Here is a 14,540-nt window from a genome sequence, read left to right on the forward strand (position 1 = left end):
ATGACCCCATTTTCCTTTCGGATCCAGGTCCGCTCTGCAACAGGCCAGATACTTAGGGTTTTTTTTCTGGAAAAGGGATTTCCTCCCCTCCCCAAGAAACTTCTTGACCCCATTGTTTCAATGTCGTCATTTATTGCATTTGTCATAAAGGAAAGGCCTTCAGCTTTGATGTGTGCAGTTCATTTGTTTATTAGATGTTTTCCAGCCTTTCTCTAAGAATTTCAGAGCAGCCATCATACATGGTGTAATGCTGTGTCTGAGGGTAGATCACACAATATGGATGTACTAGAAATGGGTTGGTTACAATTATATCAGTTGATCTACATTCTGTCAGATGCTGGGGTTAAAGCCCAGGCTACCAGAACCTTTACCAAAATGGAGAACGTTGTCCTACAGTTGGGCTTCACTGGTCAAGGTATAATCTCTGCACTATACAAAGAAATGTTGGAGGTTACTTGGGGATCATTTTCTGGTTTGAAAAAGATGTGGGAAGAGGATGTGAACTGGCCCATCAATGATACATAATGGAGAGATATACCAGTGAAATCTGTTTTGGCCCATATACGAGCTCATACTCTCAAGGTTTGCTGCAGATGGTACAGGACTTCCATTCAAATGTTGTGCATATTATCTAATCTTGCCCCCACGTGTTGGCAAGGATGTGGAAGCAGGGGTGCATATTACCACCTATGGTGGGATTTGCCTTTGGTTAGTGGATTTTGGGTTGATATACATTTGGGGGGGGCACTAATATTGTGAAGAAACCAGTGCAGATTATACCACAATTGTCTTTTTTTTAAAAAAAATTTGAGGACACAAATGTGACATAAGGCCAAGGAACTTTTTTTTTTTGCTGATTCCTGCAAAAATGGAAAACAGCTGAAGATCTGAACCGTTCTTTGGGCTATAAGAACATATGGAGCATTGCTGTTTCTGAGAAAATTACACATAAAGGACATAAATGACCTCAGGCCTTTTATACAGTTTGGTAGAACTTTATTACATATATTAGCAAGAACAGCCTTCAACACCAAATTTCTTCAGTTTCTCTTGAAATTTGGAATTCATGATTATACTTTTGGTTGCTTATGCTTTATCATTTGCCCTGAGCCCTCTACCTTATTGGTAAATGTTTTCATCTTTTTCTTTTGGAATGCAGTTTTGGAATATGATGTCTCCTCTCCTGATTTATTGCTGTATTTGTTGCCGCGTTGCTCTGAAGGTCTGATTCTGTATTAACATAAACTCAATAAAAATGGTGTGTGTGTTATTGTCTTTCAAAAAGAACATATTAGAGTGCAACAGCTGTTTTTTCTTTGAGCGGGTGTGATTTTATTATTTTATTTCTTTATTAAATTTATATCCCACCCTTCTTCCCAGAAGGAGAAGCAGTGTATGTGGGCAGGTGCACAATCCTTTCTTTAGGCCATCATTTCTCCAGTCCAGTTTGTTCCAGTTCACTTTGCTCCTCCACCACTTTTTCTTTTTGTGGGGTTTAAAATTCATGTTTGCCCCCAGAGGAAAAGCTGCTGGAGTGGTAATATGGAGCAGGGAAATGATGGACTGAAGCAAGGAATAAGCCCTCTCTCCTCACAACACCTCTCAACTGTCACTCACAGGCTCCTGAAGCTGCTTTCTAAAGAAAAGCTGGGATTGGAGTTCTAATGTGTATGCTTGCACAAAAAATGAAATAAGCCCTTGAGGCTGAGAGTGTATGTGTATCCCCAAATGGCCCCAGGGTGGGTTCATGACAATTTTAAACAATACAGCTGATTAAACCATAAGTTAAAACCACAAAACTAAGCAAAATTGCCAGAGCAGCAAAACAGACTGCAGCAACACATCAGGAGGGAAACCGTCCACTCGCCCAAGTTAGCACACAAGGCATTGCCCTTTAAATCTCCAGTTGAGGTGACAGAACAGGCAGCTGGAGCTCCTCTGCAGTCCTCACATCCTCTGCTCCTGCTGCATAGCAAACCTGGCACAGCTCTCTGCCCCCAACAGATAAGGGAGAACAGAATGCAGAAGGGGGGGGGAGAGGCAGGAGGCCCCACAACTGTCTGTATCACTTGTGGATTTAAAGGGTCATGCTCAGGATTCAGGGGAAAAGTTAGCAGCTCTATCAGAAAGAGAATGTCTGGCCCAATGCCCGACCCAGGGAGCTTTGTGGCTGATTGGAACCTGTGCCTTTTTCATGTTGTAGCCCAACATTCTTGGCATTTCATCACGCTGGCCCTTGCCTTGTCTGGTTCCTCTTGTCTGTCCCTGGGGACACTGGAAATGTTTTGCCAAGAAGATCCTACTTGAACTTAGAGCTGCATCCCTTTAATTGCTGCTGCCCTTGCCAGTGTAACTATAAAACACAAGCGGAGGTGCTCCCTGAGTATGCATGCAGGCACCTGGCAGCTGGATTGCGGAAAGACTCATACTAATTCACCCTTGGTGCACTGAATTCTTCATGATGGTCCTTCTGCCTTGGTGCTGGGTTCTTTGGCACATGCCCTGAACCAGAGCTCTTCGAGAAGAGTGTGGGCTGGCCAACATGGGGTTTTGGATGACTTCCTCAGACATAATAATGCTTTAGATCTGACTCACTTGGCAACCTGAGCTCATATTCAAATTGTCTGCGTGCTGATGCAAAGTTAGATTTAACAGCCCTGGAGACTACGGTTTTCTGTTTATTCATTGAGATGATACTGTCCTGTTGGGGCAGTGCAATTTAAACTGCTTGTTTAAATCTCTGGGATGGAGACAGTGATTCTGAGATGAGATGGTGCCATTGGAGGCTTCCTTTAAAATGGAAATAACAGCTTCATATAAACTACTTTTTACTAAGACCCAGCAGGAAGTAAAAGTTAATTTTTCCTCTCCTTCTCTCCCCACCCCACTTCCCAAACTTGCCTATGGTTGCTATTTACACAGCAAAAATAAGTGCACATTAGCCTAGCATAGTCCTCAGTGGCTAATGCAGGGGCTTGTTCAGAAACCAAGATTCAGATTATTATCCCTGGTTTATAGTCTAACAACTCCTGCCCAGAAGCACTTCTCACTTTTACCTTTGGATACCCGAGTGCAAAATATACATACCTCATTCCTGTTGTGAATGGAGCACACATACTTAAATCACCACTCTTCAAGATGAAAGACATGGAATGTGGTGGGGACTGGAAAAGGAGGGAGGGCTCTAGCCGAGTGCTATAGGGCTCTGTCCTCAGTCCTGTGCTAGGATATTTTTACAAATGACTTGGATGAGGACATAGAAGAATGTGCAGATAACATAAAGCTGGAAGGGGCAGCGAACATAAAAGACAGAATGAAGATTAAAATTGCTCTTGACAGACTTGAACATTGGAATAAAACCAATTCTAAACACGAGACTGCAGTGCAGTACTTCATCATAAGTATTGTGTCCAGATCATGAGAAGTTGTAAGACCAGTCTGTTTTACTTTGGTTAGACCTTGCCTGGTGCATTGTGTCTAGCTCCAAAAGGATCCCTCCAAAAAGAGTGAATAGGCAGTAAACAGGCAAGTGCAATTAAATGTAAGCAAGTGTAAAGTAATGCACTCTGCAGCAAGAAGAATCTATTTTACATTTACGCTCATGGGGTCTGAACTGGTAGTGACTAACCAGGGGTTGTAGTGAACAGCTCAATAAACGTGTTGACCCACTGTGCAGCCTTAGCCAGGATGGCTATGCTGTGCCTCCAAGACTGGAGGCAGTATGTCTCCAGTTGCTGGAAATCTTGCGGGAGAGAGCTGTTGCACTCAGATCCTGCTCGCAGGCTTCCCATGGGCATCTGGTTGACCACTGTGAGAACAGGATGATGGACTAGTTGGGCCACTGGTCTGACCTAGCAGGCATGTTCTGAGCAGTACAGTTGAAGAAGGACATTGACAAACTGGAACATGATCAGAGGAGGGTGACAAAGATGGTGAGGGGTCTGGAAAAACCAAGTCCTATGAGGAATGTTTGAAAGCGCTGAGCATGTTTAGCCAGAGAAGAGAAGATTAAGGGGAGACATGATAGTGGTCTTCAAATGTCACACAGAAGATGGAGCAAGCTTGTTCTCTATTCCTCCAGGGCAGGTCTAGAACTAGTGGGTAGAAATTGCAGGGAAGTAGATTTTGGCTAAACATTAGGAGAAACTTCCCAAAAACAGGAGCTGTTTGACAGGCGACAGGAAGGGAGTGGACTCTCCTTCACCGAAAATATTTAAGCAAAAACTGGATGTGCATCTGTCAGTGACACTATAGTTGCATCCTGCATTGCAGATCCTGCACTATACAATCTCCAAGGTGCCTTCCAGTTCAGTGGTTCTATGCCACTGCTTCTTTGTGTTATGACAAGAGAAGCCTTGATGTAAATGCCTGTGCTCCACTCACAGCTGATGGAAGTTGTGTGTGTTTTGCACCTATGTGTCCATACCCAAAAACAAATGTAAAGTGAGAAGCAACCCTGAGCTGCATCCTGCTGTTAATTATCTGGGTCATTCACAGGTCACGGTGTTTTGCTATGGAGCTGTGATCTTGACCCACGCAGTCACTTACCTGGGGGTGAAAAATAGGTGAGTTGAGGACCTTTGATCTTGCCAGAGGTTATTGCCCCTCTGAACTACTTCAACTGCAGATTCACACACACACACACACACAAATACATCCAAAGAACTTGACAAAAATTCAAATGATGGCGTTCAGGGGACTCTTACCCCAAAATAACACATTATGTGAACAGGCTCTCAGCCTTTACTGATGATGGGTGGGAACAAGATAGAAATGTGTGTGTGTTGAACTGTCTGCAGCCGCCCTATGTTCTGCTTAAATTTGGTACTTCTAAGCTCCCCATGGCCTGCTTCTGCTTCTTGCCAGCGTTTGAGCTAATTCATTGTTATTCAAGTCCTGTCTCTTAGCAGGTCTCTTGAAAATTTTGGTCCCTATATGGCTTCTCAGCTGAACTTTTTGATGTTCATCTCTTCTTCCTCTACCCCACTCCTTTAGATGGTGAAATTGTTGTTTATCACTACGGGCTGAAGGATTTGGTCACAATCCTCTTCTACATCTTCATAGCAATAATTCTGCATGCTGTGGTGCAGGAATATGCCTTGGATGTAAGTCTTGCTTTTCATACAAGCTAACAAATACCTATACCTTTCTCTTGTGTTGTGGGCTGGACAAAATTTAAGATTAACAATTGTTTGACACAATACCTCCATGAGGTCTGGGAAGTATTCCGAGTCCCATTTTCTATAAGGTGAATGGGATTGCAAAGATATGATGAGCTTTTTTTTTCACATTCAGCTTTTACCAAAGTGTGGTGGGACTAAAGAATGTGAATGTGTCCTGTTGTGGCAAGTATACCTCCTCCCCTCCTAATGTTCTAGGCTGCTTTAACATTCTTCCCTACTTCTCAACTCCTCCCTTCCCCCCCCCCCAATTCCTGTCTGGGGCAAATAATTTCCCCTCTCAGGACTGCCACTGCTTGTTCCTGAGTGTGGGTGAGGTTTTCTTTTTTCTTTCTTTCATAATCCTCCCTTTTTGAATTTGTGGGTGTGTCTGAATTGTTTTTAGGAATTTGTTTCTGTTCTTTCCTTCCTGCCCTCCCTGGGCTGGTGGCATAAGGAACTTGCTTAGGTGGAAGGAGGCAAAGATCATTGAGCCGGTACTGCTGGAGCAGGTGATGGAGGCTCCCTGTGCAACTACAGCCCAAGCACTTTACCCCAGAGCTCAGCTGCAGCTGAGGGACAGTTCTGATCTTCAGCACCACCTACATTTTCCAAGTGAAAGACCAGAGGAGCTGTGATGGCTGCCAGCGAGGATAAATAACTCTGTCTTGGAGAACTAGGACCTGGTTGTTCCTTGTTTTTCAGAGCCTTGCATAAGGTGAAGCAAGACCCAGACCCTCCCTCAAGGGGAAGAGGCTGGGCCTTGTCTCATTTTGCATGGAAGGAGAGGGGCTGATTGCAACCACAAATAATGGCTGCTGGTTAGTAAGCCAAGTCAAAATGTCTTGACTCTTGTTTGGTATCCTCAGGTCACTTGGCTTGATCTTCCCAGGGCTGGCATGTCAGAAGAAGCTTTGAGCCACTGTTTTTTGAGGTGGAAGGTTTTGTTTCTCTTCCAGTCTTGTTGATTAACTTTAAAAAAATTTCCCCTAGAAAATCAACCGGAGGCTCCATCTTTCCAAGATCAAGCACAGCAAGTTCAATGAGTCTGGACAGCTGGTAGCATTTCATCTTGCTTCCATGGTCTGGTGCTTATATGTAGTACTAACGGTAAGCTGCCCTGAGTTTGCTTTAGAAAGTAGGGATATAAATGTTGGTGGCAATTATAAGATGTAGCATGCTTTTTTCTGTAGCTAACCTTTGACTTATGGGAGAAAGGAAGAGAAGGATATGCCTGATTGTTGAGCTGGTAACTTCGCTATACTATTTTATTTGTCTGTATTTCAACAAGAACTATCCAGATATATAATTTAGTATGTACTTTTAAATTTTGCCAATCACAATTTACATATTATTGACAATTATCTTATGTTTTGTGTATACTGCTTAGGGACTTTTTGATTAAGTGGTTTATAATTTTTTTCTAAATCAATGAAATAAAGGTCATGTGCTTTTTGTTTTTCCTGCTCCCCCTTCTAGTACCTTTTGCAGCTTAAATGCAAGAGAGTACAAATGCTCTAAATAAATTAAGAGTTGTAGGTTGCTTTCTATAGCCAGCCGAATACTGTGGTGGGCGTATATGATATGCAAGGTCCTAGAAAAGATTGTGCCTCCAGGCAGACTTCTATTGCAGAGGTGTAGATTGCTGTTCATCAGTACAACGACGCAATAGAAGAAGCCACACCATTACTAGTGGCATAGGGACCTCATTTGCCCCTGCCCCTTGAGCTTCCTGTTACAGCTGGCTTGTATATGACTGATAACTTTATTTCAGGCAAATCTGCATGATGTGTTAACCACAAAAGGCACAATCCTGAATTATTTGTGTCCATTGCTGTTGGGACAGGCAACATGCCTGTCTCCAAAAGCAGAGGAAGTACATGTGACCTTGATCTCTAAGGAAGTAACCCTGAACACTCTCTGCAGCCTCTTTGCAGTACTCATATGACTACTAGTCGTTGCCATTTCCATGTTGTTATCTGCCTCCCTGTTGCATCGTTGCCACGGGTCTTGTAACACTGAATACAACTATGGGTTCTCAGTGTGTGTGTGTATACCCTGGCAGTTCACAGGAACCTGTAGCTTTGAGATACAGTGGACTCTTTTCAGAAACGTATTACTGCTTTTGCTTGTATTTTTCATTTAAATTGCTAAAAGAAACTCAAGGATGAGATTGTGGTAATTGAAGAGGCGGCAGGGAGTGCAAATTTTGGAAATGAGCAGGGGTGTAGTCATGCAGAGTCTCGGGGAGTCTTAGACCCTTTACTTTTTTGGGAGCAGGATCCCTATGTCTCCAGCATTGTACAAGCCAATCAGCATGAAAGAGAAGTGTATTAGCCACTGAGAAGAGTCTTCTAACACACTTCCTTGTCCTTTCCTGCTGGTTAGAGCCATTCAGAGTGAAAGGTGGTGAGTCAGCCACTGAGAAGACTCTTCTCAGTGCTAACTGTCTCCTCTTTCATGCTTATTGATTCCTAGGCATTAACAAGGATCTCATTGTCAACCCCACAGCAAAAAAAGCAGGGAGGGGGCATGGCTGTGATTAACATGAAGGGATCCTTTCCTCCCATCAAAGAACCCACACAGGAGAAAAACCATATACATGCACAGAGTGTGGGAAAAGTTTCAGTTGGAGCCACCACCTTACTTCATATCAAAGAACCCACACTGGAGAGAAGCCATATAAGTGTCTGGAGTGTGGAAAGAGTTTCAGTCGTAGTGAAAGTCTTACTTCACATCAAAGAACCCACACAGGAGAGAAGCCATATAAGTGTCTGGAGTGTGGAAAGAGTTTCAGTCATAGTGGAAGTTTTACTTCACATCAAAGAACCCACACAGGAGAGAAACCATATATATGCCTACAGTGTGGGAAAAGTTTCAGTTGGAGGCACCACCTTACTTCACATCAGAGAACCCACACAGGGGAGAAACCTTATAAGTGTCTGGAGTGTGGAAAGAGTTTCAGTCGTAGTGAAAGTCTTACTTTACATCAAAGAACCCACACAGGAGAGAAACCATATAAGTGTCTGGAGTAACATCTTACTGCACACCAAAGAACCCACACAGGGAAGGAAACAAAAATGTATGAAGTGTGGAAAGAACTTCTGTCATAGCAAAAGCATTACTTTGTATCAGATGAAGTGGCTGCATCATGGCCCTACCTTCAGACTGTGTTCCTGGACATTATCCCTTCCCCTAGAAGCTGTTGACATGGACTCTAACATAAACAGTAAGCAAGGTTCATTACTGACTGGCCTGTTTTGCCTCTTTAATACGAAGAAGGGTATTCCTGTCTCACATTAGCTTATACTATTTGGGCAGATGCAAGTCACTAAACCTTGTGGCTAATGTTACTAGATTGCAACCTGCCCTGGGACCTGATGGTAAAGGAAAGGTATTATTATAGGCCCACTAGTCTTTTAGCCTGAGTAGATGCGGGGACAGAGTTGACTTCTGTGCTTGTTGCAGGGTTTGATCGTGTTCTCTGTTTCTCTGTTGAGTGGATCATCATTGCAGATAAGCTGTTGTTTCAAATTAGGGTGTTTGTCAACAAGGAGAAGCCTCTCCCTGAAGCCCTGAGCAAAGGAGGTGGAATGTTAAGATGACAGTTACAAAAGGAACACTACTTAACATCTTAATATTCAATCGATTTAATGCATTTTACATTTAATATTTTAGTACTGAGTTTTGTAGTTGTTTATATGTTTAATTATGTTTAGGTATTTTTGGTATAATTTTTAAGTTTAATATATGTTTTTAAATTGTATATTGGATGTTATATGTTGTGAACCGCCCAGAGAGCTTTGGCTATGGGGCGGTATAGAAATATAATTAATAAATAATAAAATAAATAATAAATAAATATCCTGCACTTCTGAATTTGCTACTACACTACTAGAAACAAGCTGGGCTGTATCTAAAACTTCCTTTAAGAAATGGAGATAGAATGGAAGTAGTTGTTGGAGCACAATCTAAGGAAGATTCAACATCATATACCTCATTGGTTGTAGATGGATGCCAAGTAAAATGAGTGGTTTGTGAAATAGTGATATCCTGTCTGTCTGTCAAGCCCAGTATTCGCAGAGTGTGAGACTCTGTGCCTCTGTTGGAAGGCCAAGAATTTCAGAGAGGCATGTGCTCTTTTTGACCTTCAAGCTCAGATTCTGTTTTTATTGTCATTGGACTGGGCAGGACATCTTAGGCTTTCCCTCTCCTCCCATATCTCAGTGATTGTAATGCACCTAGCTGAACCTCCTCCATGTATCTTCACTGATCAGATTGCAAGTAAGTTGTAAAGAAGTTACTATTTAATTAGAGAATCAATTGCCCTGGGTTATTTATTATTATTAATTACATTTCTAAACCGCCCTATAGCAACAGCTCTCAGGGCGGTGTACAACAAGATAAAACCACATATTTAAAATACGAGCAGGTGTGGATTGCGCCATACAATAAAAAACATATTTAAAACAAACTAAAATAAAAATAAAATAAAAATTACAAATTACAATTAAATTAAAATTAAAATAGCTTAAAATGCCTGGGCAAAGAGGTGGGTTTTTACCTGGCGCCGAAAAGATGACAAAGAAGGCGCCAGGCGTATCTCATCTGGGAGGGCATTCCATAGTTCGGGGGCCACCACTGAAAAGGCCCTAGATCTAATTACTGTTCTCCGGGCCTCCCTATGAGTTGGGACCCGGAGAAGGGCCCTAGACGTCGAGCGGAGTGAACGGGTAGGTATATAGCGAGAGAGGCGTTCCATCAGATATTGCGGTCCAATGCCATTAAGGGCTTTATAGGTAAGAACCAACACTTTGAATCTGGCCCGGAAACATATTGGAAGCCAGTGCAGTTGGGCCAGAATAGGTGTTATGTGGTCAAATTTCTTCGTCCCAGTAAGAACTCTGGCCGCAGCATTCTGCACTAGCTGAAGTTTCTGAATCGTCTTCAAAGGTAACCCTACGTAGAGAGCATTACAGTAGTCCAATCTAGAGGTTACCAGAGCGTGAATAACTGAGGCGAGGTTCTCCCTGTCCAGATAGGGTCGTAGTTGGGCTACCAGCCAAAGCTGGTAGAATGCATTCCGTGCCACCGAGGCTACCTGGGCCTCAAGTGACAGGAGCGGATCTAATAAGACCCCCAAACTATGGACCTGCTCCTTTAGGGGGAGTGTAACCCCATCTAGGGCAGGTCTGACATCAATCATCTGGGCAGAGGTCCCCTCTACCAACAGCATCTCAGTCTTGTCAGAATTGAGTTTCAGTTTGTTAGCTCTCATCCAGTCCATTATCGCGGACAGGCAGCGGTTTAGTACATTAACAGCCTCACCTGAAGAAGATGAAAAGGAGAAATAGAGCTGCGTATCATCAGCATATTGCTGGAAACGCACTCCAAAACTCCTGATGACCTCACCCAGCAGCTTCATATAGATATTAAAGAGCATGGGGGACAGAACTGAGCCCTGCGGGACCCCATATTGGAGCACCCAGGGACTCGAGTAATGCTCCCCAAGCATCACCTTCTGGGGACGATTCCCAAGATAGGAGCGCAGCCACCGCCAAGCAGTGCCTCCAACTCCTAAATCCGCGAGTTGCCCCAGAAGGATATCATGGTCGATGGTATCAAAAGCCGCCGAGAGATCAAGGAGAACCAACAGAGTTACACTCCCTCTGTCTTTCTCCCGACAGAGGTCATCATACAGGGCGACCAAGGCCATTTCTGTACCAAACCCCGGCCGAAAGCCGGATTGAAATGGATCGAGATAATCAGTTTCATCCAAAAGGGCCTGGAGTTGGTGAGCGACCACGCGCTCTAGAACCTTGCCCAGAAATGGAACATTTGCTACCGGCCTATAGTTGTTAAAATTGTCAGGGTCCAAGGAGGGCTTTTTTAGGAGCGGTCTCACCACCGCCTGTTTCAGGCAGAGTGGGACCACTCCCTCTCATAGGAGGCATTAATCACCTCCTTGGCCCAGCCGGCTGTTCCATTTCTGCTAGCTTTTATTAGCCACGAGGGACAAGGGTCCAGAGCAGAAGTGGTCGCCCGCACCTGTCCAAGCACCTTGTCCACATCCTCGAGCTGTACCAACTGAAACTCATCCAATAAAACAGGACAAGACTGTGTTCTGGACACCTCATTAGGTTCAACTGTTACAATATTGGAGTCAAGGTCCCGACGGATGTTCATGATCTTATCTTGGAAGTGCCTCGCAAACTCATTGCAGCGGGCCGTTGATGGTAATATTGCGTCCGGAGGACCAGAATGTAAAAGTCCCCGGACAACTTTATAAAGTTCCGCTGGGCGGTTACAAGATGACTGGATGGAGGCAGCAAAGTACTGCTTCTTTGCTGCCCTCACCGCCCTCACATAACGTTTGGTAGAGGCCTTCACAAGTGCATAATTACATCCGTCGGGAGTTCGCCTCCATTTGCCCTTTCTTTGCCATTTGTCTCCTTTCTTGCTTCATCACTCTTAGCTCCGCGGTAAACCAAGGAGCTAATTGAGCTCTGCAAAGGAGAGGGCGCACCGGGGCGATTGTGTCAACTGCCCGGGTCATTTCCGTATTCCACAGAGTGACCAGGGTTTCGACAGAATCATCAGTTTTGTCAGCCGGAAAATTCCCTAGAGCCCTCTGAAATCCCTCAGGATTCATTAGTCTCCGGGGACGGACCATCTTAATTGGTCCTCCACCCTTGCAGAGGGGAGAAGACAATGTGAGTCTAAATCTCAAGAGGCGGTGATCTGTCCATGACAAAGGAATAGATGTAAAATTCCTCACTCCCAGATCACCTTCCCCCATCCCAGTGGCAAAAATCAAGTCTAGAGTATGTCCCGACACATGCGTTGGGCCAGTAACAAATTGAGACAGCCCCATGGCTGTCATGGAGGTCATGAAGTCCTGAGCCGCTCCAGACAAGGCGGCCTCGGCATGAATGTTGAGATCCCCCAATACCAAAAGTTTGGGAGATCGCAACACCAAGTCCGAGACCACCTCTGTCAGCTCAGTTAGGGAAGCTGTTGGGCAGCAGGGTGGACAGTACACCAACAGTATTCCCAGTCTGTCTCGCTGACCCAACGTAATGTGCAGACACTCCAGGCCATTAGCCACCTGGATGGGGTGCCTAACAAGAGAGATGGAACTTCTATAGACCACAGCGATTCCCCCTCCCCGACCCTCGGATCTACCCAGATGCTGAACCGAATACCCAGGTGGGCACAACTGGGAGAGGTTAATACCTCCCAGATCGCTCACCCAGGTTTCGGTAATACATGCCAGATCGGCCGCCTCATCCACAATTAAATCATAGATGAGGGAGGTTTTATTATTTACCGATCTGGCATTAAAAAGCAGCAACTGGAGATCCGAGAGTTGGCTGATAGAACTACTAGCAATCCTGTGGATGTGAGGAGGACCAGAACATGGCACAGCCACCAATTGTCTGGGCCGAGTTCCCCTTAACTGGCATGTCCTCCTCACAGCGCCATACCTCCCATTACCCGTCACTGCACTGATTGGGGCCCCCTCTGGTCCTCCCTCCCAACACCCTATCCTCTCGCCCAGGAACATAATAAAAATAAAATAAATAACAAAGCTCATACTCTATACACAATCACACACTCACTCATACAACCACTCATACATCCAAATAGCACAGCAGCAACAACGACGTCCCAGCAGCCAATGGGTCGCCACAACGGCAGCTGTAACGGCAAGGGCTCAAAAGCGATGGAACGGCAATGCCCCCCAACCAAGCAACAGCGACGATAGGAGCGACCACAAAGGCAATGGCAGTAGCGGTCAACAACAGTGACAACGGTCTCCAAAACAGTCCGAGGCAGTCAGGACGAAGCAACAGTAGAGCGGCAGCCGGACCCGCGGGAGCCGTAGTAACGACGATGGTGACTCGGGCGTACAGTCGTAATAGCAGCCGTAGCAAGCGCCCAGTGCTCAAGACCGCAGCAGCAGCAGCGAGGCGGCATCCAGATCCACGGCGGTCGCACAACGATGACGATGAGTGATGGTGACCCGGGTCATAAAGTCGCGGCAACAACAGCAGCAGAATGGCAGCCAAGCCCACAACAGTCGCAACGGCAATCCAGGGCGCCAAACCGCAGCAGCGAGGACAACACAACAGCCCAGGGCCACTCCGATAACGAGCCCACACAATGGAGCCGACCCGGGAGGCGACGGCGACACGACAACAACGGCCGAGAGTAGTGCAGCCATGGCACCGGGAGAGCCGGCACAAGCCGATACAAGCCAGGGAGGGGTAAGGGGCAAAACACTCCCACCACAGCACCGGCCGCATATGTCATATTATGACAACCCTCAGTCATCTTCACTGGCTGCCAATTTGTTTCCAGGATGAATTCAAGGTTTTTGAGGGTTTTTTAAATTCTCAAAGTCCTAAATGGGCTGATACCAGTCTCTCAGGATGTATCTCTTTCCATATAAACCTGCCTAAGAACTTTAGTCTATTTTCAAGGCCCTTCTCTCTGTTCCTTGACTATCCAAAGTTCAGTAGTTGAGTATGAGTGATGGGGCCCCTTGCGCTGTGGTACCCAGAGCGTGGAACGACCTTCCAAAAAGAGGTATGCTTCAACCTTTCATTATTCATTTTTAGAAGACTGCTGAAAACAGACCCTGCAACATTCTTAAAGCTCTGTCTCTAATACTGCTTTAAACAGCAGTTTAATGTATATCTACCTTTTCTTTAAAAAGTTATTTTGAGCACAGTGATGTAGGAAAATAGGGAATCAATTAACTAATACAAGGAAATGGTGCTTCACGTGCCAGTTTTCTGTCTTAATCGAAGTATCAACACAGGAATGTAATTCAACAAGAACATTTAATTTTAAATTCTCATAATCACGAATAGATTATTAAGACTTTGTCAGCTGTAACGAACAGTAATTGCAGTGAATTTTGCTTTCTCCGCTAAGATTTCAGGGTTTGGCTTACAATGAATGAAGTTATGACTTCAGGAAAGCAGTAGGTTGACAACATGTTTCTACTTCTGTCAGAACATCCCCCAGGCACCTGGTTGGCCACTGTGAGAACAGGATGCTGGACCAGATGGGCCACCGGCCTGATCCAGCAGGCTCTTCTTATGTTCTTATGTTCTTATGTTCTAACATGGAAGCAGGGATTGCAACCTCAGTGCTTTAACTGTCAAGGTAGAAGAAATTTGGGGCAACTTTTCTTTCCCATAAAAGAAATGAGCTGTCTTTCACTCAGAAAGTACTCTCCTCCCATATCTCAGTGATTGTAATGCACCTAGCTGAACCTCCTCCATGTATCTTCACTGATCAGATTGCAAGTAAGTTGTAAAGAAGTTACTATTTAATTAGAGAATCAATTGCCCTGGGTTATTTTTGCCC

At 44.8% G+C, this 14,540-nt stretch overlaps 2 protein-coding genes across 3 annotated transcripts in view; both read left to right on the forward strand.

The window, feature by feature from the left end:
• Positions 1–14,540, forward strand: part of TRAM2 (translocation associated membrane protein 2) — a 64,641-nt gene that overhangs the window by 21,195 nt on the left and 28,906 nt on the right. For both annotated transcript variants that reach the window (XM_061612683.1, XM_061612684.1), the window contains exons 3-4: positions 4,996–5,105; positions 6,153–6,269. In XM_061612683.1, coding sequence (XP_061468667.1) covers positions 4,996–5,105; positions 6,153–6,269 — 227 coding nt within the window. The remainder of the gene's footprint in view (positions 1–4,995; positions 5,106–6,152; positions 6,270–14,540) is intronic.
• Positions 7,706–8,945, forward strand: LOC133378469 (zinc finger protein 391-like; the record flags this gene model as incomplete). Its single annotated transcript, XM_061613329.1, has 1 exon — positions 7,706–8,945. A coding segment is annotated over one exon (489 nt), but the record flags the coding sequence as incomplete, so codon positions are not given.

Source organism: Rhineura floridana, chromosome 2 (assembly GCF_030035675.1).
Source record: "Rhineura floridana isolate rRhiFlo1 chromosome 2, rRhiFlo1.hap2, whole genome shotgun sequence".
Classification (NCBI taxonomy): Eukaryota; Metazoa; Chordata; class Lepidosauria; order Squamata; family Rhineuridae; genus Rhineura; species Rhineura floridana.